This window comes from Asparagus officinalis, chromosome 1 (assembly GCF_001876935.1).
Source record: "Asparagus officinalis chromosome 1, Aspof.V1, whole genome shotgun sequence".
Lineage (NCBI taxonomy): Eukaryota > Viridiplantae > Streptophyta > Magnoliopsida > Asparagales > Asparagaceae > Asparagus > Asparagus officinalis.
This window is the reverse complement of record NC_033794.1, coordinates 126561542-126584862: the sequence shown is the minus strand read 5'-3', so window position 1 is coordinate 126584862 and position 23321 is coordinate 126561542. Positions and strand designations below refer to the sequence as shown.

Genomic DNA, 23321 nt, shown 5'->3' with positions numbered 1-23321 from the left:
GCTATTGTTGGTAGTTCACTCCACATGAGATGGCTCCTGCGTGGCTGAATTTTTCCCGCATCGAGTGATGTTCTGATAGGAATATTACTCTTTCTTGTAATGGATGATCGATTCGACGCAGAGCTGCCCATTCGATGCAGTACTAGCACTTCTCCTAATTTTGTCAGAAAAAAGTTTTATGTACCAAACCTTCAAATTTTATATAAAAAATTTGCTCCCATATGAGAATCTATCTGTGCTGCTCAAATAAGCACATCATTTGCTGCAGCTGGTCTAAGAAGGAAGTGGTATAACAGTCAAGGAGCTGAGCCCCTCTTTTGGACGATAGTTTACACGCCCCCATTAAAGAGTTGAAGAGTTTAATAAATTAAAGAAAAAAAAACGAAAATGAAGAAGATTACAGTCAGAGTTCAATGTACATGACTTATTTTTTTTAGTATTTGGGTCTTATTAGGATACAACTCCCGTACCTTGAACTTGAATTTTTTTTAAAGCTTATTTTTAGTTTTCTAGTGAAAACTTGACTAGGAGGTGGTTGATTGTAACAAAAACCAACTTTAAAGGTGGTTTATGTATAAATCGAAAATGAAAGGTGATTTCTGTATAATTGTAAGGTGGTTTCCAGGAAGGAAAAAAAACCCTAATATTTATCGTCAGCAATGTTCTACCAACAATCCAAGATAGCATTGAATTCAGACCGAGGGTCTAGCATGGACTCGACGCCGTAAACAAGACCCTGTAATTAAATGGACAACTGCCCGCCCACAAATGTTGGATTTGCGTCTCCCTCATTGCACCCATTGCATGGAAAAACATGCAAAAGGAGTATGAATCATGCATTATGCTCTATTGACAAATCCAATATGCGTTGAATTCGACAAAATCGCCCATGGACGTTGCAATCACAGCTCGACAAACGAGCAAAGATAATGTTTGTTGCTGTACAGTGTTCTCTTGGCAAATCGATCTGATGCTTTTTTTTTTTTTTTACTTTTTAAGTTCTTATTGTCCACGAAGCTGGGGAATTATTCCTATTTGGGTGATCTCTATTGTGTTCTGTGAGCGGAGATGAATCCGAGACGATAGCCTTCCCTCTGCTGTTTGACAACTGCTTGGCATGAAAACCCCAGATCGCAATGTATAAAACCCCGATAAGTCGGATAAATGTCTCAACGTACATCAATATTTTACCAGACATCCAATAGCAAAATAAAGCTAGAAACGAAGAGGAAAATACCATGTCCTGCAAACTTTATCGCCATGCAAATATGTAACTACCAAGGTTTGTCAATATAACCTCAGCAGATGTTAGATCAATGCAAATATTGAAGGAATCAAATAGCGAGGCGTTCATGCTTTTCAAGACCTCATAATGGTTCCTAACTCAAGAGTATCTAATGCAAATATCAAACAATAATATTATCATTGCCTTAGAATTCCAACTGAACCTGAACCAAATGAATAAAAAAAACCCGACGAGAAAGCGGAGATGTGGACGACCACTTTCAATCCCGTATCATAAATCCTCAAGTTGTGCATCAAACATCCAAACAGCTTCCTCCCAACAGGTGGACCAGCATCCACTCATACACTCTTAAGGATAAATAGGTAACATTCACATTTCACATTATGAACTTAGCTCATAAGATAATAATACTTCTTTTCCCTATCCCCGAAAGGGAAGAAAAGAAACGAACAAAAAAAAAATCAGAGTTCAGCTTTCACATGATTGTTTTAATTTAGACAGAGCAGTTCGATATAGTTTATTAGCCTACTCGCGAAAAATGTACATATAATAAACAATGGAAAAAAAAAGGGTCCAATAAACGCTAGGGGACAGCAAAAATAAAAGGAAAATTCAATAAAAGATAATCCACCGATCCAGTTTGTTCACTCCCAAAACATAATCTTATAAGCCAGCAGAAACTAAAATTGCTAAGAGAGAAACCGATTGCTGATTAGTTAAAGTGCTATTCACAGATTTCCTCAGAACAAACTCTTCAATCACTAGCCAATTATATATATATATATATATACCTCCAACCAATCCTCTTCAAATAAAATTTCCCCCTTTTTTTCAAAATTTTCATACTGAAGAGAAAGAAGGCAAACCCTTTCCTGCGCATAATAAGGATTTCAAAGAAGAGCCAGGCTCCAATTCTGTACCATTTATACCTTCAGTATTCACAAATTCCACCATAAGAGAGCTTATTAGGCTGGACCAGAACTTGCGTCAACTTTAGACTCCGGTCTAATGTATGTCAAATTACGCCCAGTTGGAGATGAAACATTGGTTACAGATGTTAAGGGGTTATTATTCTGAGTATTTTTCGTACCGTCAGCAGCTGAGTCCTCCCTTTTCCACTGTAAACTCCGTGCTCCGGGTTTGACAGGAAGTCGAGCTCTAAAAGCACCAGGAAGAACTCCCCTTGAGAATGCAGCTCTGCTAACCCTAGAAGTGAAGGGGGATGCTCGTGCAATTCTAGGCCAACCCATCATTGGTGCAGTTTCACTGTGTATTGAACTTTTACGAACAACCTGTAACAATAGCTTGAAGCATCATAAGACAGAAGATTTAAGGCTGGAGGTGTATTATGATAGACTGAGATAAAATGTTTCGAGCACCGGATACCACAAACTCGTTTAATACAACAACAACAACAACAACAACAACAACAAAGCCTTTGTTCCAAATTTTGGGGTCAGCTGGATGAATCCTACTCTTCCACTTAGTTCTGTTGAGGGTATCTCCACTAAGTTAACACTATCATATCTTTTTAACAACTTCAAGTCAACTTCTCTTAGGCCTAACTCTAGTCCTCCTTGTCTATAATCTTATCACAAACTCTTTTAATGATAAGACTAACAGAGGTAAAGGTGAACAATTTCTCTCAAAAGAGATAGGGCTAGGAAATGTAGTTATAGTTAGGTTTGTGTTGTTTTCCTTTTCTTTGATGACAAGAATCCAAGAGAAAAGAACAAGGAATACAGGAATCTGATTGAAATGAGAGTTCTTTTCTGAGTAGATCGATGTATGTGCTTTTGTTGATTGCCTCTTTCAGGCAAGAACTAGTACGACTTTTCAGCGCAGACTGAAAATTTTGACTCTTATCCTGCACCAGACTAACTGCTTTTCCTACTTCTCAGGTACTCTGATATTAATAAGACTTTTGCTTCAGTGCTCCTAAAATCATTTTTTTAATCCTTTTTTCCTGAAAAAGGGTATTGGAAAAACAAAATATATCTTCATCTTCTCCAAATTCTCCTTCAATCTTCTCCAAGTTCGCCGCACTGTAGTTCAAATAATGTGCTCTATATATTTGGGAGATGGCTTCATGATCTCGGGCTCAACATTGAAACCTATGAAAATGAGAGTAAGAATGCTCGGAGGCTTGAGGGCACTCAAAGAGGATGTGAGCGGAACTATGCTGACGATCGGGCATTTGCACAATCCTCAGGCAGTGTATGGGGAATTAGAAACCAAGGCAGAGAAGATGATAAAAACTTATTCAAACTACTAATTACAAAGATGAGAAACTAGAGAGTGAAAATTACAAAAATGACAGTGTAGCATCCAGTAACCGTAACTCTTAACATAATGAGAAAGTAGAGAGTGAAAATTACGGAAGCATATATATAACGAAAGATTCTTCTACGTCATTTCTCTAAGTTTCTCTGAAGGGTGTTTAAGAAAAACATAATTTTCTCTGAAGTTTCTGAAGATACCGATAAAATGCACTGCACACATTTCTGTAGCTAGCTTGGCGAACAAAAGCATATATGTAACGAAAGATTCTTCTACATCATTAACATTATCTCATTGAAATATTTCTAAATTATGTAAAGCAACAAATAAAATCCTCTCAAGAGGCCAAGACATATTATAATGGAAGCCAACAACCCATTCAAATTTATGAAGGAGAAACAAAGATCGAAAGAAGTTCAATATTTGCGTCCTACATGTACTGGATGGAACACTGGAATGATGCATATGTCAAACACATACTGGACATTCCGATGCCATCAAGAAATCAGAAACATGCCACATAAAAAGTAAAAACCATGGCAACCTTTAAAATTGTCTAAAAATGCATGTTGGATACCTTAAGAGTCATGTGTTAAAAGGACATATAAAAGGGTCCTTTGAAATATAAATGATACTGTCAGAAAATCCTAAAAACCTCACAGGCATAGGAGAGGCTTTCTAGACTGGAAATAGGTGAGGTATTTTGAACATTTAGATCTTTTTTGTTTGATTCTTTGATTAAACTACTTGGTTAGAATCTATGAATTTAAACCATTAAGGTTTTATTCTTCATTTCTTTCTGCTTCCAATAAAATATGACCTACTGACCCCCTCTTTATTAGGAAAGAAGGATTGGATGATAGTAATAATTATCTTGAAGAAAAATGATTAATCATGTAAGTGTACACAGAATGTACATTATGCGTCATTGATTTATCCAAAGTGTGTTCAGATAATTAACATATAGAAGATCTACAAAGTAAATCTATGAGCTCTGCAAAATCTAAATACGTATAAGTATGGAATAAAAAAGAGAGTAAACATGGGCATCAGCTTACCTTCAGACTGCGAGATAAAAATGATGTGCCATTCAGGGATAGTGCAGACTCGGCAGATTCTTTCCGTAAGAACTCCACATATGCTGATCTGTTTCCGTTAAAAGAAAGGGGGAAATGAGAATTCAAAATTTTAGATGACTTGTACTGATGGAAAATACATTATGACAGTTTACCCTTTAGGTTGGCCAGTTGCCGCATCGCTCACAATTATTACTTTAAGCACTTCCCCGAACTTGTTGAAGTGACGAGATAGAGAATCTTTTGTGGCAGCAAAATGAACCTTCAATTCAAAAAGGTAAGCAATAAAAATTCAGAGGTCTTTCAGAGTGAAGATATAGCGTGATGGAAACTACTCACATTGCCGACAAAAACAGTTCGAGAGTCAACATCATCAGAAGGACGGCTAGTGGTATATGAACCTGCAACAGAGTGCGTCATTACAAAATTAATCAGCGAGACAATTTATGCTCCTTATGATCTCTTTACATCAATTATGTGGCTTCTACAATATCCAGACTCATAAGTTAAAATCCACTGCATACCAGGTGTTGATGTCAGAGTCCCTTTATGCTGGGGCTCCTTTTGAACATCAGCTCGCGCAATTTCCTGTACAAGATATACAGATATAACTACATAGGTTATCTGATAAATTTGGCAACAGGATAGAAGAGGGGAAAAGCTGATTGTTGTTCATGTTCAGTCCTTTTCTATACTTGGGAGATTGGAATGTTTGTGACTGATAAAGGTTTTGAACATGGAAAAATAAAGCTCAATTACTCCTATTTATGTCCCATTGAACGATTCAACTACTATTCATGTCTTATACAAAGGCAGAAGCAACAACAATAACAACAAAGCCTTTATTCTAAACATTGGGGTTCAGCTACATGAATCATATTCTTCATTAAGTTCTGTTAAGGGCTATCTCCTTGGTAAAGTTAACAGCTGTCAAGTCCTTCTTAATTGCTTTCAACCAAGTTCTCTTGGGTCTTCCTCTAGTCTTTCTTGCTCTATTAATTATAGTCTTATTACTTCTCCAAAGTCAATAAAATTACAGTGAGTCAAAAATGCAAAAACTGTTTACATAATTATTTTGGTCAAGCATGCTTCAGGTCTTAAATCTTGATAGGTACAAGATTAAAAAAAATCATACACGTTCTAGCCTATGACCATAGGCTGCATATGAAAAGGTTCATGCACTAAGTAGGAGGAACAGATAGGTTTTGCATATCTCCTTCTAAATGGACTCCCCACCACTGAGAGATGGCATAGAGGTTTTAAAATCCGACTCATTAACGTTAACACTACAGACTCCAAGATGCTATCTAGAGATCATATCAAAACCACCAGAAAATTGCTCTGAACACATCAAGAAAGAATACACCATAATTCTCACGCAATTGCAGGGATGCAAGTAAACATCTACTGTCTGCTCACAGTCCCTCCATCCTATGTACAATGTGCATATTTCTTTCCAGGTCACTTGTCTCCATAAAATTGTAGCTCTTTTCAAGGTGGAAAAAGAAAAAGTTGGAAGAACTAAATCCAAAAGACTGATGCGGAATTTGATCAAAAGGATATTTTAAAATAATTATGTAAAGAATGGGAAAACGAACAAAGCCATAGCTTGGGAGTTCAAAATTTCAAATCATGTTAATAACTATGAAATTAGAACATCTCACATGTACCATGGAACTCACAATGACTATACCAACAGCTACCGCAACAGCCGTCCAAATTACCCTCTTTCCTTTGTACCAAGGTAGCATTGACAATAAAAACCCAAGAGTTAATGGTGAATACAATGTCGAAATAACGATAATGTGTACAGTAACTCTCGCCTCTCAATAACGTAAAACACAAAACAACGTAGCATGCAACATCAGTTACATGTTTTATTATTTATTCAAATATTTAATTAATTAAAAAAATATTCCTAATGGCAATAAATAAAATCATCACAATCTTGAAATATAGCGTCATAATAATCAAATATATCATCACAACTTCTCAACAAATAAGTCATAAATGCTTGACGACAATCCAAAAGAACAAACACATCAAGCTTTAAACAAATAATAAATAGATAATACTCTCAAGTCTCAAGAATGCTCACTCCATTTCGGAAAACATGGTGAACTTTTCAAAAAACTTATTGCTTGATAGACAACTAATTCAAACAAAAAAAGGGGGCAAGGATAACATCTCAGGATTTGACAATAAAGGCCACAGTAAACTCCACAACCAGAAAAGCTGATTGCAGCTCTAGAGCGATGCTTACTAAATCTTCTTTATGGTGACAAAATAGAGAACAGGAAATCATGCATTTTAGTATCTCTGTGCACTAAATCTTCACGGAATGTTAGAAACTAATAAATAAATAAATAAGACAACTCGGTATTAGTCATTTTATTTCTACAGTGAAATGATATGAAAATTTATGGTGAATTCTTCAGATGCCTTGAAACATGCTACATTACACTCTTTGATCATATGAAAAGCAGGTTCTTTTCTGAATATGCTAAAGATAAAATACCAAACTTACATTTTCTGTCATGGCAGTATCATTTTCCTTTAATTGCTGGACATTTGTTTTCTCTGCACTCACATCACCCCTGTCCACAGCATGTCTATTCCCTGCCTCGCTGATATCTTTAGGCACTTGGAAGTGGGTAGGTTTCCATGTATTTACATCAACTGAGATATTCACGATCTTGCTAGATGCCTTTGCTATTCCACTGGAAGGTGGGTCTTCATTGATCAACCTTGCATTCTTTACAACCTCATCAGCATTCTGAGCAGGATTATGCTGCAAAGTTAAAGACTTTTTGTCTCTGTTTGCAGATACAGCACTGTGCGAAGTATTCAAACCCCGATTTCTGACAACAGCAACATTATTGTATCCATCATTGTCAGAAGCAGAACCATCAGGCAAAGCAGCAATCCTGCTTGACATCGTCATGTCCACCATAAAACGTCCATCATAATCACTTCTTTGATAATATTCAGCATGACTTGACTCTGGATTTTGGTTTGGGTTCTCGTACTCTCCTTCCAGCATAGGTTCCATTGATGAATGTTCGGCAGGCTCAGCTAAATAAGCACCACGACTCAATCTATCAAAAACACTTCCTGGACCTCTATCCTTAGTTACATCTTCAGCAGCTTCCGCTGCAGCTTTGAGTGCTGTCGACAGAGGACCTGGTACTCTCGCGACTGATCTGAGTCTCTGGGGTCTCTCATCCAAGAAAGGTTCTTCCATTGATGTTGAAACCACAGAGCGAATTCGCTTTAAATCTGGCTCAGTTCTAGTGCTTGCTTGTTGCACGGTCTTCACAGCATCACGGACAGCAAACTGTAGTAGCCGGTGGGATGCCGCAATCACCGGACGGGGAGCTGCATCTCTCTGATAGTGATGTAGGGACATATTAATAGAAAAATTAATAAAAATGTGAACAGAGCAGAAATTTTGGTCAAAAATACATGGAAGATGAAATACAAAGATATTTGCCTCTCCCCCTCCCTCTCCCGATAAAACAAACCCAACCGCCTTGACTCGCTGCTGTTATCACTGCCACCGCAGCTCCACCTCGCCACCGGCCAACCTGAAGTCAAGGTACATTTTTCTTTTAGTTTTTTTCTTTTTTTTTCCCTCTTCTGTTCTTTCTTTTCTTTTTTCTCCTCATCGTTGCCCTAGAGCTAGAAAACATTGATTTTTACTGTTCCTTATGGTTTTCTGTTGATTTGTTAATTGGGATTTTAGGTTGATTTGATAATCTGGATTTGTAAATATGTACTTCGCTAATTGAGGTTGTTATGTTTGATTGTTCTTGTGACAATATTTTGAGACTTAAAAGACTTTTAAGTTTGGGATATTACAAATGTCATTGTGTTGGTGTTTAGTATTTATGCATAGTTGATGGAGCATTGTAAATCTATAAATGTAATATATTTTTCTAATTTTTCTGAGTCGTTTTATGAATTTAATGTATTCATCATCAATTGTCATAATTAAAAAAAACTCCTAGGCCCCGTCTAGGCCTAGCATTTTCAATAACAATGACAGCATTGACAGGTAATTCAAATTTTTTGAGAAAATATCAAGCTTGTGCTCCTAATCTAAAAGTAATGATTTGCACCATACATGATACAATCATACAAGATCTACGTCATGCTGGGCCATGTACAAACAAAATCATCTGGTGATTCCCATTCCGTATGTGAACGCACAACCAGCCCCTTTCAGCTTCTCTGTTTAATTTGCTTAACTATTATATATGCAAAATACTACATTATGGCTTGAACAGGAGATGTTCAGGGTTAAAAGCAATTGACTAGATGGATGCAGCAATTGATACTACTCCACTAGTCAAACAGAACAAGCATTCTAATAGCAAATCAAATGGTTATATATCCCACACCAGTTATATTTTTGTGTGCATGTGTATGCTTGGTTAAGAACCAGGGGTTCAAAGATTATTTGTTTTGCCTTTTTGGTATTGGTTTCAGGAGTCGTTAACTGTTTTGGCAGTTCCTTTTTTAAATTACTAGTACATGGAATAATTCAAAGTTTAACCACAAGCTCTCCATCAACTATTTTCATTTTCCCCAATAGAACACTACCAAAATAAATTTTGGTACATCACATTTGAGATAGCCTATTTGAATCAGCCATTATTAGTGAATATCAAATACATGTTGGTACCAGATGATACTTCAAAGTTCCAACCATGTTAATAACTAATATTTCACACATTCTGATCCTGATGTCCACTTCGTTTTGCATCCCTAGTCTTGATCTCCTCTCTGGTCGATAATAACAAGAATCCCAAAGGTCGTTTGACATTGGAGCAAAACAAGCAAGTTGATTGACAAACTAAGCTTCTGGAGCCTAATTGTGATCAATATTTGAGCCCTTCCGGGATAATGTTTGATTCGGTTTACCATTATTTCAGTTTGCTATGAAGAATATCTATTTCTAGATGTTTACCATTTATTCTTATTTTTGGAGAACCAACGAGAATCAGAGAATACCAGATCTTACTCCCATAAATCTAAAACATCATGGTGATGCTGGATATGACCCTGTGCAGTAGAATATCAAAAGCAGATCAACCTTTTTAATTAAAACAAAACTGAAAAGAACTGGATTAGTGAGAAGTTGTAAAAAAGGTAAAATCATTTTCTTTCTTAGCAATGTGGCTATATTTATATTGCCTTCCTACTTGAAAATGAAGGCACCCAACACAAGGTGCGGGTATTTTCACAAATAAATGAACATTGCAGGCACATAAACATTTCATTTGTGCTTTTCACTATGACAGTTTGAAAAGTATCATAAAGTTATATTTACCACTCCAAAGCATTGTTTTAAAAACCGGTCTGGGCACCCACCTAGGTGGTCGCTTAAACCTAAGCGGTACTAGGCCGTCCGTCTAAGTCTTGGGAGCGCTTAGGAGAGAACGGGCTACTTACACGAGCGAACTATACAATGTTAGAAAGAAGTATATTGCTTGCTTAAGCATAGTAATGATTGGAGAGAGTTAGCCAGGATAAAATGTACAAGAGATTAAAACTCTATGTTCAAGTCTATCTCAAGTAAAATAGTGAGGATATGATTTGAATCTTCGAAAACCATCCTTCCTCTTTTGATGCTAAAAACGTCAATGTGTCACTTAAACGTCCGCCTAGCCGCATGGGCGCTAGGCACTAGGTTTGGCGCTTAGAAACGCCTAGCGCTTTCTAAAACATTGCTCCAAAGATTTACAATAACACCCAAATCAAAACGTAATATGTGACGAAGGAAACGAAAAGGGCAAGAGTTTGAAGACATACTAAAAAAATGCCACTACTTCGACAAATTAGTATAGAGTAACTTCATTGTGCTCAAGAAACCTCAAAGCAAAGCAATAGCAAAAAATACTCCTTGGTCCCTATTTAACAATATAAAATGCAAAATATAAGTAACAAAAAATCCTTATCTCATGACATCTATATGCACTTTATTACTGACAAACCTTGATTGGCTGCTGACTGTCATCTCGGCTTCGCTTTTTGCCAATCTGCGGTCTAGGAGAAAGAGCTCGTTTCACGTTAGCTCTGATGTTCTTTCTCTCCTCTGAATGCAAAATCCTGGTCACAGTGCTTCGAAGAGGAAATGGGTTATTTTCTTCTTTAACCAATCCTTTCCAATCTTTATTGTGCCTACTTCTGGAAGTTTTAGATATATCTTCCCTCTCATTTTCTGAGTCAATCTTAACATTTCCATGCACATACTCTTGCTGAGACTTGTCTCCTCCACATTTATCTTCAGAAAGCAGTTCTTCTGGCTGTGCATAAAGATGCATACTTGAAGACAAGTGATTCCACAACCTGAAGGAGATAGTTTTTAACAGCTTGAAGCACATAGAAAAGAGAATACTATAATACCCATCTGAACTTCAAAACTGAAGCATCTGTTTCCAGACAATAAAATTACCAGGAAACAAAAGAAACACTATCATCCCCCAAAAATACATTCAGTTCCCTCCTTGCCTCCTCTTTACTCCTTCCATTCCTCAATAAAACAAGAACATATTCCTGCAATTGTTGAAGGGTAAAACATAAATGAGTATATAACATATCTATATGAGAAAGTACAGGGAACAGAAATGAATAAGAGTACCAGCAAACGATCTTTATTTATCACTATACCATGACCACAAAAGTACATAGCAAAAACACAAGAATGTAATCAGGCATAGAAGCTAGATCTGATATCAATTTACCACCTAAACATACTCTAGGAAGAGATAAATGTTGCTCAACAACAAATGTATCGTTAGGGCTACACATTATTAAAATTACGGATACAGCTAATTTGTTCTCTAGTCCAACATCAAGGCCACACTAGAATATGCTTCAAAGAAAAACAAATAATTAAGCTAGACATAAGAACTTAAAAATGTTGTAAGGATTGATCTGAGGACGCACAGGACATACCCTTCCTCAAGGATAACATAGAGGCCTCCTTGGTATTAGAGCTGTAGCATTACACCTGTGCAGTGGCAATTGTGCATCCCCTTATACAGAAGGTATAAGGGTTGACTTTTGCCATGTGCATCAAAACATATGGCATCATGTTCAGCATCATGCCAAATTCATCTAGGAAGGGATACATGTGGTTCAATAGCTAAAATATGAGTCTTGATATATACAGAACCAGTAATTAATCATATTCTAAACAAGTTCGCAGACTTAATTACAGACGACAATTTGCAGGAGTCAATCTACAAGATATAAGCCTCTGAAAGCATAAACATCAGCACATAGACAAACCAATGCTTAAGGAGGCTACTTGAGAATGTAATTGTTATCTGTAGTCTGTAGCCCATTGTTTACAGCTTTGGTGCCAATTCCCTGATGATTTGCGTTCCTTTCAGATGTGTACAAACTATGTTACATGGACAACGAGTCCAGGTATGGGACACACAAATTTTTAAGTATAGGATACGGGACACAGCTATTTATATATGTATTGAAATAAATAATTTGCATGAGATCAATATTGTTTTTACATTACATGTTATGAGAATTAAAAGTCCTATAACATTTCTATGTTTGTTTTAGTATGTAGATTATAAATTAGCAAACTACTCACTTTTGAACCTGATATCCAGAGATCCTTCAAAATCATAGTTCTAAGCTGGATACAGACTAAAAACGAGCCAGATCCATATCCAACAAGATTCAAGAATCACATCTGAAGTGTAGAATATATGTCCAAGAAGAGCATGACGAGTGTTTTAAACTAAAACATGCACTTTATAATTGAGTGCATATTTAAGTAAGTGTATGCATATATTCAAGTAGTGTCCAAGGAAGTGTCAGTGTCTGATACTGTCCGGTACAGGTACAAGTTGTCCCGTATTGTACGGCTTCATCATAGAAGTATTCATGCTACAAAGGTAGCAAGCAAATAAGTTGCTAACCAGTACTAGTCCGCCACCTATAGTTCCAATTAGTATGGGTCCACTTAGCAATAAAAATCTCCTTTATGCCTGAACATTCCTAAGGAACCAGCACATCCCTACAGAGGCACAAATCAGTAATTGCACGCTCTTTCTTAAAGCGTTTGATTTAAAGATAATTTGTTTTTCCCATGCATTATTATGTGATTCAACCATTACAGAAAAATCAAGGTTCAGGTTGTTGCACTTGCCCTCCAAAATGTCATACAATGATTATATGCTCATGTATCTGAACAAACATTTGAACCTTTTGCTTGCTAGTTGCTAGAGATTAAGCTAACTCTTCCAATAGCAGTTAAAACCAGTTCAGATGAGCAAACAATTTCATCTCAAAATACAGCATTTCCAAAAAGAAATGAACCTTATGTAAGTATTAATGTCCTGTGAAACTAACAAAATCCTATGAAATCCCATATTTCATTAACTAAGAAAAAATACTTCTACATTACCCTTCGAAAGCAAGAAAGTTTATTTATCATCCATGAATGACTCTCTCCAGGAAAGTCCCACTTCAATATCATTTTCATGTTTAGTCTTCGTGACTAATATACCCTCTCCATCAACTTCTGGAAAGTAACTGGTACTACCAACTGTTAAGTCTTCACCCTTGGCTCATACAAACTTCCATTGTGAAAGGGAAAATGGTCACCGAGCCCTAGTCAAACAACATGAGATACCATTTGCTAAAAAATTACTCGTAGTGAGAAAAGAAAATGATGAAGGACAAAAAAGAGATTGTCTATCCAAATTCAGCTTTTCCCTCAATCCATCCAAATCGATTTATAATTATGAAGGTATATCCCTAAACACTGCCACAACTGATCAGTATTAGTTTCTTTTTAGTAGTGTTCCATAAATTAGAACGGCTTGGAAAACCACACAGTAAACCCATTTTTAGTATTGAATACTATTTTTGAAGGTGGGGTAAATAGTGAAGCACAAACTCATATTGATGTCACTATATTGCTTTACATATTTACATTAATAAGGTTTCAGCAGTTACCACAGCATAACTTTTTATTATTATTTACTATTTCACTTAAAAGAAATTAATCTAATAAGTTCAGCTTAACTATGTGTTATATAATTTGAAATTTAGTCAATGTTTTGATAAGTTTTATGGTTATACTGGCAAGCCTATGGAAATTGTTAAGTACCGGTTGGCTGTGGGGAGAATTTTGTAATTACCAGGATTAATAAAATGGAAAGAAAGTAATGTAGGACATTGTTAAAACTTGGCCAATTGGCTTTCATGTGAGTCATACATGACTTCCACAGAACATAAGCCATTGGATGCTTATGAATGCTATCAGGACTTTTCAGCATCCTAAATTAATGCTGCGAGATTTCAATACAGACATTGGACTCCACTAATATGTTCAGGCAATCAAAAATAGAGCCTACCCGCATGCAGCTTCATTGTATGAAGACCAGTTACATGTACTTATCAATATACAAGGACGAAAAGTTGAAGAATTCACAATGCGAAATAGATAGCTCTACTAGCTTAACATATATGCATAAGCTTACGATACTCTTTTGTACTTCAGAACATTCATCTTGCTTATGCCAGTTAGAGTACAAATACATATAAATGGACTGAACTGCCCGTCATGCGGTGTTTCTTGTGTTTTTCATGCAAACCATAAGCATCAAAATATATAGTTTTAAAAAATACAAAAGATGTGTCTCCACAATGAGTTGATGATTGGAAATTTCACAGTAACCTAGTAACCGCGTCATGTAACTTAACTGGACTAAAATTACGCTCCGGCATAGGGAACAACACAAAATTTTAGATTTGATTTATATTCTACTTCGTCAATTCGTATGGAGACCCACTTCAGTAACATTTTATGTCACTGACCAGCCCAAATCGCAATGTGATTCAATCTTTTCCCGATTTATGACCCGTTCTTCTATGTTTTCCAAGTAATTCACATGCAATCATAATATAGCTTCAATCTGAGTTTCAAAGACTTATAGATCAAATAAAAGACACGAAATCAGAACTTAACAGGGAGGGAATTCGTACCACGAGGGTATCATCGGTGTAATCTCCCATGATCTCCTTCAGCCTCTCCTTCACCCTCTCCCTCAACCTCGCCGTACCCTCGCGCCCAAAATTGATCCTAAACGTCCGATCATCGCCCGCTCCATCCGCGCCGTCCATGCCGCGATTGGGCAATAGAGTGCTCGAAACCCTAGCTAGGGTTTTTTGGGGGAGATTTCTGAAGGGAATCAAAAAGGAGAGACGGGGAAACGAGAAACCCTAAATCGGGGTTCGTTTATTTTTGGTATATTTATTTTCTTCCCGAATGATAAAATATAAATAAATTAATTATAATAAATAAAAAGAGGGAAGCTTTTCGCTTCCATCCGCTGGGAGTTAATTAGCTCTCTTGGGAAAACCCGCGACGGTGTTGTATCGATTCGGTGGGCCGGAGTGCTAATATCAGGTGTTTGTGGACATTTTTACCCCTGAGTTGCAGCGGGATTTGATCATTCGAGTCGATTTTTGGGACGGAAGGCTGTTACGTCCTAGGGTTAAGAAGGTCTTTTCGTCTATTAGAAACTCATGAAAATAATATAATGGCTATTTAGCGCTTTGCACCTATATACTTTCACTTATTCTTCGTATTGATTATATACCCTAAGTTCATATCATTTATATTTTAGAACTCTCTGTTATACATATCTCAAGATTTCTTTAAAGAACAATTTTTTACTTTAGCCCCATTCAAAATTTTTATTATTAAAATCGACCCTTTTTTCTTTTATTTATCAAAACCGACCCGATTTCTTGATTAGCGGCTTAATCACATTCCTAATTAGTCGGGGTTGCCAACCCCGACTATTTAGGATATTAATTTTTAGGATTTAAGGCTTCTAATTAGGGTTTAAGACCCTCCTAAATAGTCGGGGTTGGCAACCCCGACTAATTAGGAATGTGATTAAGCCGCTAATTAAGAAATCGGATCGGTTTTGATAAATAAAAGAAAAAGGATCGATTTTAATAATAAAAAATTTTAAAAGGGCTAAAGTGAAAAATTGTTCTTCTTTAAAATATTCTCGTACTACTTTTGCATGTCAATTTGAGACTTCTTATCTGCCGATGCTTGTTGAATTTACTATCACACCTACCATAGTTCTATTATAAAGAATAAGAAAAAAAAACTTATTAAATTAAAAAATTAATAAATAATTTATTGGAGATACTAAAGTTTAGATTTTAAAAACTTCATGATTTACAATGCTACCAAAGACAAGTTAGGGTCTATAAGTGCAAAACATAGAAAACCTAAGGGATTTAAGTGCTAAGAGTTTATTAAAAAGTTGATATGTGTTTAAGTTTTATCGAGTAAATAGAAATTTAGCAGGTTTAGATTAATTAATGCTATTTAAAAGTTGTCTAAAATGGAGAAATAAAAACAATGAGGTGGTACAATGGGTCTGACGTAAATCCAGAGGAATAAAATCATAAGATGGCTCAATATACGCTCATTCAACTAACTTTGTCTTTCAAGAGTTTTCAATATAAATAATTATCAGAATAGCTCGTACCCAATATTATACTATACCGTAATATTATTGAGAATGAATAATACTGGTTTAAAATTCAGAGCCAATAACTTTATATAAACTAGTATAGTGTGTTGTGCTCAGCGGAAATTTCGGCAGAGTTTCTAGTGCACAATAAGAGAGAAAGATCGATAAGAATTCTTGTTTCTCAAAGGCAACAAGAATTTGTTTCTCAAAGGGAACAAGAATCTGAAGCCTAATATCCCATCAAAGTGGAATATTTGCTCTTCCTCTCGTCAGCTCTAGGACTGCGCGTCGAGGGATCCTAAAAACTATTACAATGGCCACAAACTCAAACAAACCAATTTTACGTGGTTCGGCAAACTGCCTACGTCCACGGGGCAAGGAGGGGGAGATCTACTATTAGAGTACAAATAGGGTTTATAATCTCTCAAATTTAAACCCTCAAACAATCTCTCAATCTCTCACAAAAGACTCTCTCAAAAAGGATGCACAAACTCACTCAGCGTCGGCTCCAAAGAGTGCCTAAATTCTCCTCAAATTAGCCGAAAAAGCTTCTGCCTTTTTCCCTTTTTCACGACTACGCCGCTGCCAATTTTTTTTTCTTCTCCCTGCTCCTGCGCACAAACCTAGGATACGAAGCCAATATATATATAGTTGTAACCTTCGAAAGAACCAGGCCAAACATATAACTAACCCGACCCGATTTCATGAAATCTCCTTTTCACGCGTCAACATATCTTCACATGGCTTTCCTCACGCTGTTTGTGTTTGTGGCCCCCACTAGCACTTTGCTGACGTTCACAATTCTCCACCTCGGTGAAGTTTTCCCAAAAACTGAGCCGACACCAACCAAAACAAATATCCCACTTGTTATGTCCAGTACGTAGTAAAACAATTCATAACAACGGACTCAATCCATAACAAGTCAAGACCCCAAACGAGAATGCAAACACTCTCCAAATGTCGGTATCAACTCACCAAATCGATCTCACCCCCCATCAAAATCCAACCCAGCTGCATCATAAAGACTGCCTACGTATCCTCTTGCCTAAGGAATCAAGCCGAACGTAGTTCACCCAAATGGCCGCGAACGACCTCAATCCAATAGAAGAGTTCGCAACCCTTCTCTAATATCATCAACTCTGCGGCTGATAGCACCTCCAATGGCCTCAAACACCTCCACCTGAGGTGAACCAATGACCATATCCAAGCTACATCTATCAGCTGCACTCGAATCAAAACCCAACTCATCATCTGCATCCGAATCCAAATGTCTTCCACGTTGTGTCACCTCAGCTAGAATCCCAAACAATGCAGAATGATCTGGAGTAATCTTTACCCAATGTGGAGTAGCATCACTCTCCACCCGCTACGATACCTCTAAGGTCTGTCCAAAACTCTCCACCTGCTGAGAGTCAATTAGCTCCCTCATCGAAGCCTCAACCGAAGTGACACTACCAGACCTATCTTCTAATGGAGTTTTACCTCCAATCACAGCAGTTGACAACTCTTTAATAGGATAACCCAAATATGTCGAAGCCTTAGTCCAGAACTTCTTCTGCAAACCATTGCTCAACCACAAACACCGATCCTCCTCCAGCAAGGCACGGTCTTCCAATTTTGTCACCCTATCTAGTTGCCCCAAGATTTCATTTCCAATGAAGTGTCTCGAAATACCGTGAGCTCGGCTCCAATACAGAAATAGGTCCATCTTGTACCTCCCATTAGAATGGAGTATCTTCACCTTTCTGTCTCTTACACACTTCTTCAATCTGTTAGAGACTACTAGGACTTTCTCCAATGGGGATTTGGTTGCAACCCAAATGTTGATGTGAGGTGGTATTAACTTCGTGAGTTTCGTCCGGCAGGTCGTCGTACAACTCAACTACATCTTTTGTAGGGTTTTCTGGCAAAAGGTCGCAAATGGCTCGTCCCTTGACTGATTTTTGTTGCTTGAAGTATAAATCATATTGTGACAAGAGCAAAGCCCATCTGGCTAGACGCCAATTCATGGAGGCCGGTTGGGTCATGAACACTCGGATGGGATTTATGTTGGAAATGACATACTTCACCTCGGTCTTCTTGCTCACATCAACATGTTCACTGGACTTTAAACCGCAGGTCTTCGCACCCTCTTTCAATCTATGCGAGGAATCAATACTGGAATGGCCAAGCCCCAAATGCCACAGTCTAGTTGAATCAATAGAAGTCGTCAGTTCTCCACCTGTCACTATACCTCCAGTCAAGTAATACAGGTTATTTTTCCTGACGCCCTTCATCAAAATACGAGAGTCTCTCGCAATCTCGAGAACCATGTCCTCAACACGAACCTTCAGACCCTCTCCAACCAAAGCTCCAATCGAGATCAAGTTCTTCCTCAAAGAAGGAACATATCTCACATCATTTAACTCCCTAACAGTCCCGTCAAACATTTTAATGTGAATTCTTCCTATCCCAAGGATCTGGCATGCACGGTTATCAGCCATGTACACCACACCACTATCCACCAGCTTCTCAAAACTGGAGAACCATTCCCTTCTAGGGCACACATGATAGGTCGCACCACTATCCAACATCCATTCAGATTCCTCCGAATAGCTATTTGTAGGACTGATAGAAAGCGAATAAATAGAAGAGTCAGAATTATTACCATCCGATACGATGTTTGCTTCTGATGATGGTTGCTTCCCTTTTCCCTTCTGCTTATTCTTCATCCATTCGTCGAGCTTTGGGCAGTCTTTCTTCCAATGACCAGTCTCCTTGCACCAAGCACACTGATCTTTTTCAATTATAGGATGCCCTACTCTAGACTGTGACTTCTAATTCTTCCGGTTCGGGTTCTTCCCTCTTGCGACCAACGCCTCTGCTACCGACTCGGTCGAAGTCTCCTTATCCTTCTTTTGAAGCTGATAATTCACCAGTGCAGCAGTGACCTCACTATACGAAAGAGATGCATTCCTATTAATCAGAGTAAGGACGAATGTCTCATATTCCTCATCGGGCAAGGAACTCAACAACAGCAATGCCTTGTTCTCATCTTCAATTATAACATCCACGTTCGCCAAATCCGCAAAAAGCTTTGTGTAGTGGTTCATGTGATCTCTAATGGAGGTTCTCTTCTTCAACTGGAAACGATAAAGTCTCCTCTTTAAATGCAAGTGGTTCTCAATACTCTTTGTGAGATACTTGCTTTCGAGAATCTCCCAAATCTTCTTTGCAGAAGTCTCATTCATCACATCATATTTTAGATCTTGAGTCAAACAAGACCTAATCACACCACACGCCGTTCGATTCATCTTCTTCCAAACCTTCTCTTCAATCTCATCTGGCTTGCCATCTAACTCCAAAGTATCCTCCAAATTCTGCGCGTTCAGCGCATCCAAAACCTCGCATCTCCATAATCCAAAGTTGTTTGTGCCATTAAACTTCTCCACATCTATCTTCATAGATTGGATATTCAAACTCTGAATAGTCTTCACGCCAGAAGAACCACCCTCGACACCCGAAACACCTTCTTTCCCCGACATCTTACGCACCAACGAACAAAGAATAGATCCAAAACTGAAAGATAGAGTCTTTACCAAAAGATCCCACCAACGAAGTCCTAAACGGGCCTCCAAATTGATCTACTCCTCCAACCAAACCCTAGATCTGGAATCTGGGCTCTGATACCACTTGTTGTGCTCAGCGGAAATTTCGGCAGAGTTTCTGGTGCACAATAAGAGAGAAAGATCGATAAGAATTCTTGTTTCTCAAAGGGAACAAGAATCTGAAGCCTAATATCCCATCAAAGTGGGATATTTGCTCTTCCTCTCGCCAGCTCTAGGACTACGCGTCGAGGGATCCTAAAAACTATTACAATGGCCACAAACTCAAACAAACTAATTTTACGTGGTTCGGCAAACTGCCTACGTCCACGGGGCAAGGAGGGGGATCTACTAATAAAGAGAAAGAGAATACAAATAGGGTTTACAATCTCTCAAATTTAAACTCTCAAACAATCTCTCAATCTCTCACAAAAGACTCTCTCAAAAAGGATGCACAAACTCTCTCAGCGTCGGCTCCAAAGAGTGCCTAAATTCTCCTCAAATTAGCCGAAAAAGCTTCTGCCTTTTTCCCTTTTTCACGCCTACGCCGTTGCCAATTTTTTTTTCTCCCTGCTCCTGCGCACAAACCTAGGATACGAAGCCAATATATATATAGTTGTAACCTTCGAAAGAACCAGGCCAAACATATAACTAACCCGACCTGATTTCATGAAATCTCCTTTTCACGCGTCAACATATCTTCACATGGCTTTCCTCACGCTGTTTGTGTTTGTGGCCCCCACTAGCACTTTGTTGACGTTCACATAGTGCACGTACTTTACATGTGGGCATACTTGTGAAATAAGTAATTAGTAAATTTTTTTTATCAAAATGAAAATCGAAATTTTCTAGCTAATATTAATAAATGTGATATTTTGGTAGTTATTATTTTAATAAACCTTAAATAATTTTTTGGATTGTACTTGGTTCTTGCTAGGAAGTTCAGACAAAAACCCTAAACCTGATGCTCGCAATGGCCATTGATCCTCAAGTTCAATATTTTTAAATTAAAAATATAATGATAGCTACACTACTTCACTCATATTATTTTACTTATATTATTTCTCCATTGCAAAAGAGAATTTTTAGTGCCCTATAGTTACAAAGAGGCTTATGCATTATTGAAAGATGCACTTTATGCTACCAACGATTAAAAAAAGATAAATCTTTTATCTTTTGTGTCGTCAACAATATTAGTTTGACTTGAAGGGTTCATGCACCTCCCGATAAATATAATATTAATATGTTTAGTTATATAAAATTAAACTTTTTGTAGATTCTATTTGTAATTTGTTTAAAATAATTTTAAAATATTTTTTATGAACTATTATTTTCTATGTTATATTATTATTTATCAATGTATGTTTTTTATTTGTCGTAAAACAATCATATTATATAATTTATATATGTGTATGTGTATATAATTGTCAAATTTATATATACTCAATTTTATACAACTAACACACAATTTTTTTTTAAAATGCAAAAGAGCAAAACAAATGAGGGAAGAATATTGAATCGAGTAACTTATGCTTTGACTTCCATAATAAAAAAAACTTATGCATTAAAGTTTCTAATAAAAGATTTATGCATGTAATTAATGCTACTGGATGAGGGATAAGAGATCATTAATTAAGTGAATTGAGGAATTATCAAACACGGGAATTATAAATATTAATAGGGGCAATATAGAAAGTCAAACGTTTTGACACCCATATTCTCTTTTATAAGTAGTATAGAGTATTAGAGATAAACAGCGCTCATCATACATAATATGAGAATTTATAGGGAGTTAGAATGTATTATTTATCCTTCTTATAATTGTTATGCTCAACACCAACAAATAAAAAGTGAGAATTGATTTTTTTTATTCCCTACGCATCAAACGAGTCATGAGCGTGTGCTTGGCAACTGCCCAAACACTAGGCTAGGATCAACAGTGGAGCCATACAGCAACCGGTGGTATCACGAGTCAGCACTAGATCGCTTACATTATACATGTTATTTATTTTATTTTTACATGTAATCATTACACGATTCATTACATGGAACACTACTAAATTTAGGATGGATACGAGGACCGCTAAATGGAATAAAATTATAAAATTATCAATGTAGAATCCAAATACAACCACCATAAAAATATACAGGGACACCACTTAGATAATTCAATGACACTACCAATGGCATAAGATCAATCTTTGCTCCGTTTTATTTTGGACTCAATTCACTACAAAAAAAGTGAGCATTTGGGGCGATCTATTAGGGGCATAAATAGTGATTTGCCCCTATTAATTATGAATTAGGTGCGGATGTTGAATATGTGCCTATTACTATTATTTTGGGGCACTTATAATACCCTACAATTTGGCGGAATTGAAAACAATAAGTACGCCAAATTAAATAATTTAGAATAAATAGAGGCATATATATCTGCCCTATGTTTTCTAAAAACTAAAAAACAAACCCCCGCCGCTTCTATTCTCCGAAAAGAAAATACGCAGCCCAAATATTCGCCCCCGAAAAAGAACCCGCGTAGATTTGGACAGAGGCAATATTTTGCCCTAAATATTATTAAACCTAAAATCCACTCATGCCGTCTCTTTTCCCCCAAAAATAAAAAGAACGCGCGGCCTACATCTGAAGAACATAGCAGATCTGAGCGGCCTACCTCTTCTCGATGATAAGTTTTTTTCTTCGTCTCTATTCTGGCAGTTACTCTACTCGATTGGCCCTTCATTCTTCGCGCGTAGATGATTTGGTTTCATCCTAGATAAAAAAAATTAATTCTGAGTACTCTTCTCGATCATTTTAATTTTTTTAGATTAGATTAATATTGGTTTTCATACTTAGATGATTTATATCATCTTAGATTAGAGTATTGTTTGATTTGTAGAAGTTTAATTTAGATTTGTGGAGAAGAGACTAGGCCATGTTTAATTGTAGGAACATTTAATTTTAGATTTGTGACAATTTAATTTTATTTTTATCTAAGAAATTAAAAAAAATCTTAGATTAGACTATTTTTTTCAGTGTAATTGTTTTATAGATCATCTCTTTTTTATATTTTTTCAGTATAATTGTTTTAATGTTGGTATAATTTTTCAGTATAATTTCGTAGCCACAATTGCAAGGGTGCCTAAGGTAATTCCATTTTTAGAGTTATTTTAGCATCATGATTCATTCCATTGACTTTTATTTGAGTTTATTTCTTTTTATTATATTCCTTATTTGGTTACTTTTGTTCGTTAATTAATATTCCTGCAAAAGCATAGAACATAAGGAGAAGAATGAAGCATTTGTCCAAGCATAAAAACAAACTGGGTAATGGAATAATGTTTCATTAACGTATAATTGCAATCTGAAGACATATTTAAATAGGAAGTTAGTAAATTACAAGCATAACAATAAGCAAATGAGGTCAATTTTACTTTGTCATCTATACTTATCCCTGCTAAAATAGTAAGAGTCAAGGTTAAAATATAAAATTTTCTCTGTATTATACGTTTTGGTTGAGTCCTGTTAAAATACCGCAGGGATCTGGTAGTAATGCTGATTCACCTATAATAAAATTGTCAACAATACTCTTCTCTTG

General features: G+C 36.7%; 1 protein-coding gene across 1 annotated transcript; it reads right to left on the bottom strand.

Moving 5' to 3' along the window:
• LOC109836437 (nucleolin 1) lies at positions 1845–14978 on the bottom strand. Its single transcript, XM_020404368.1, has 9 exons — positions 14629–14978; positions 11063–11163; positions 10602–10956; positions 7130–7990; positions 5127–5190; positions 4942–5003; positions 4758–4864; positions 4585–4672; positions 1845–2538 (listed from the first exon to the last, which is right to left on the bottom strand). Exons 1-9 carry the CDS (start codon positions 14764–14766, stop codon positions 2212–2214), a joined length of 2103 nt encoding a protein of 700 aa, XP_020259957.1. The 5' UTR covers positions 14767–14978; the 3' UTR covers positions 1845–2211.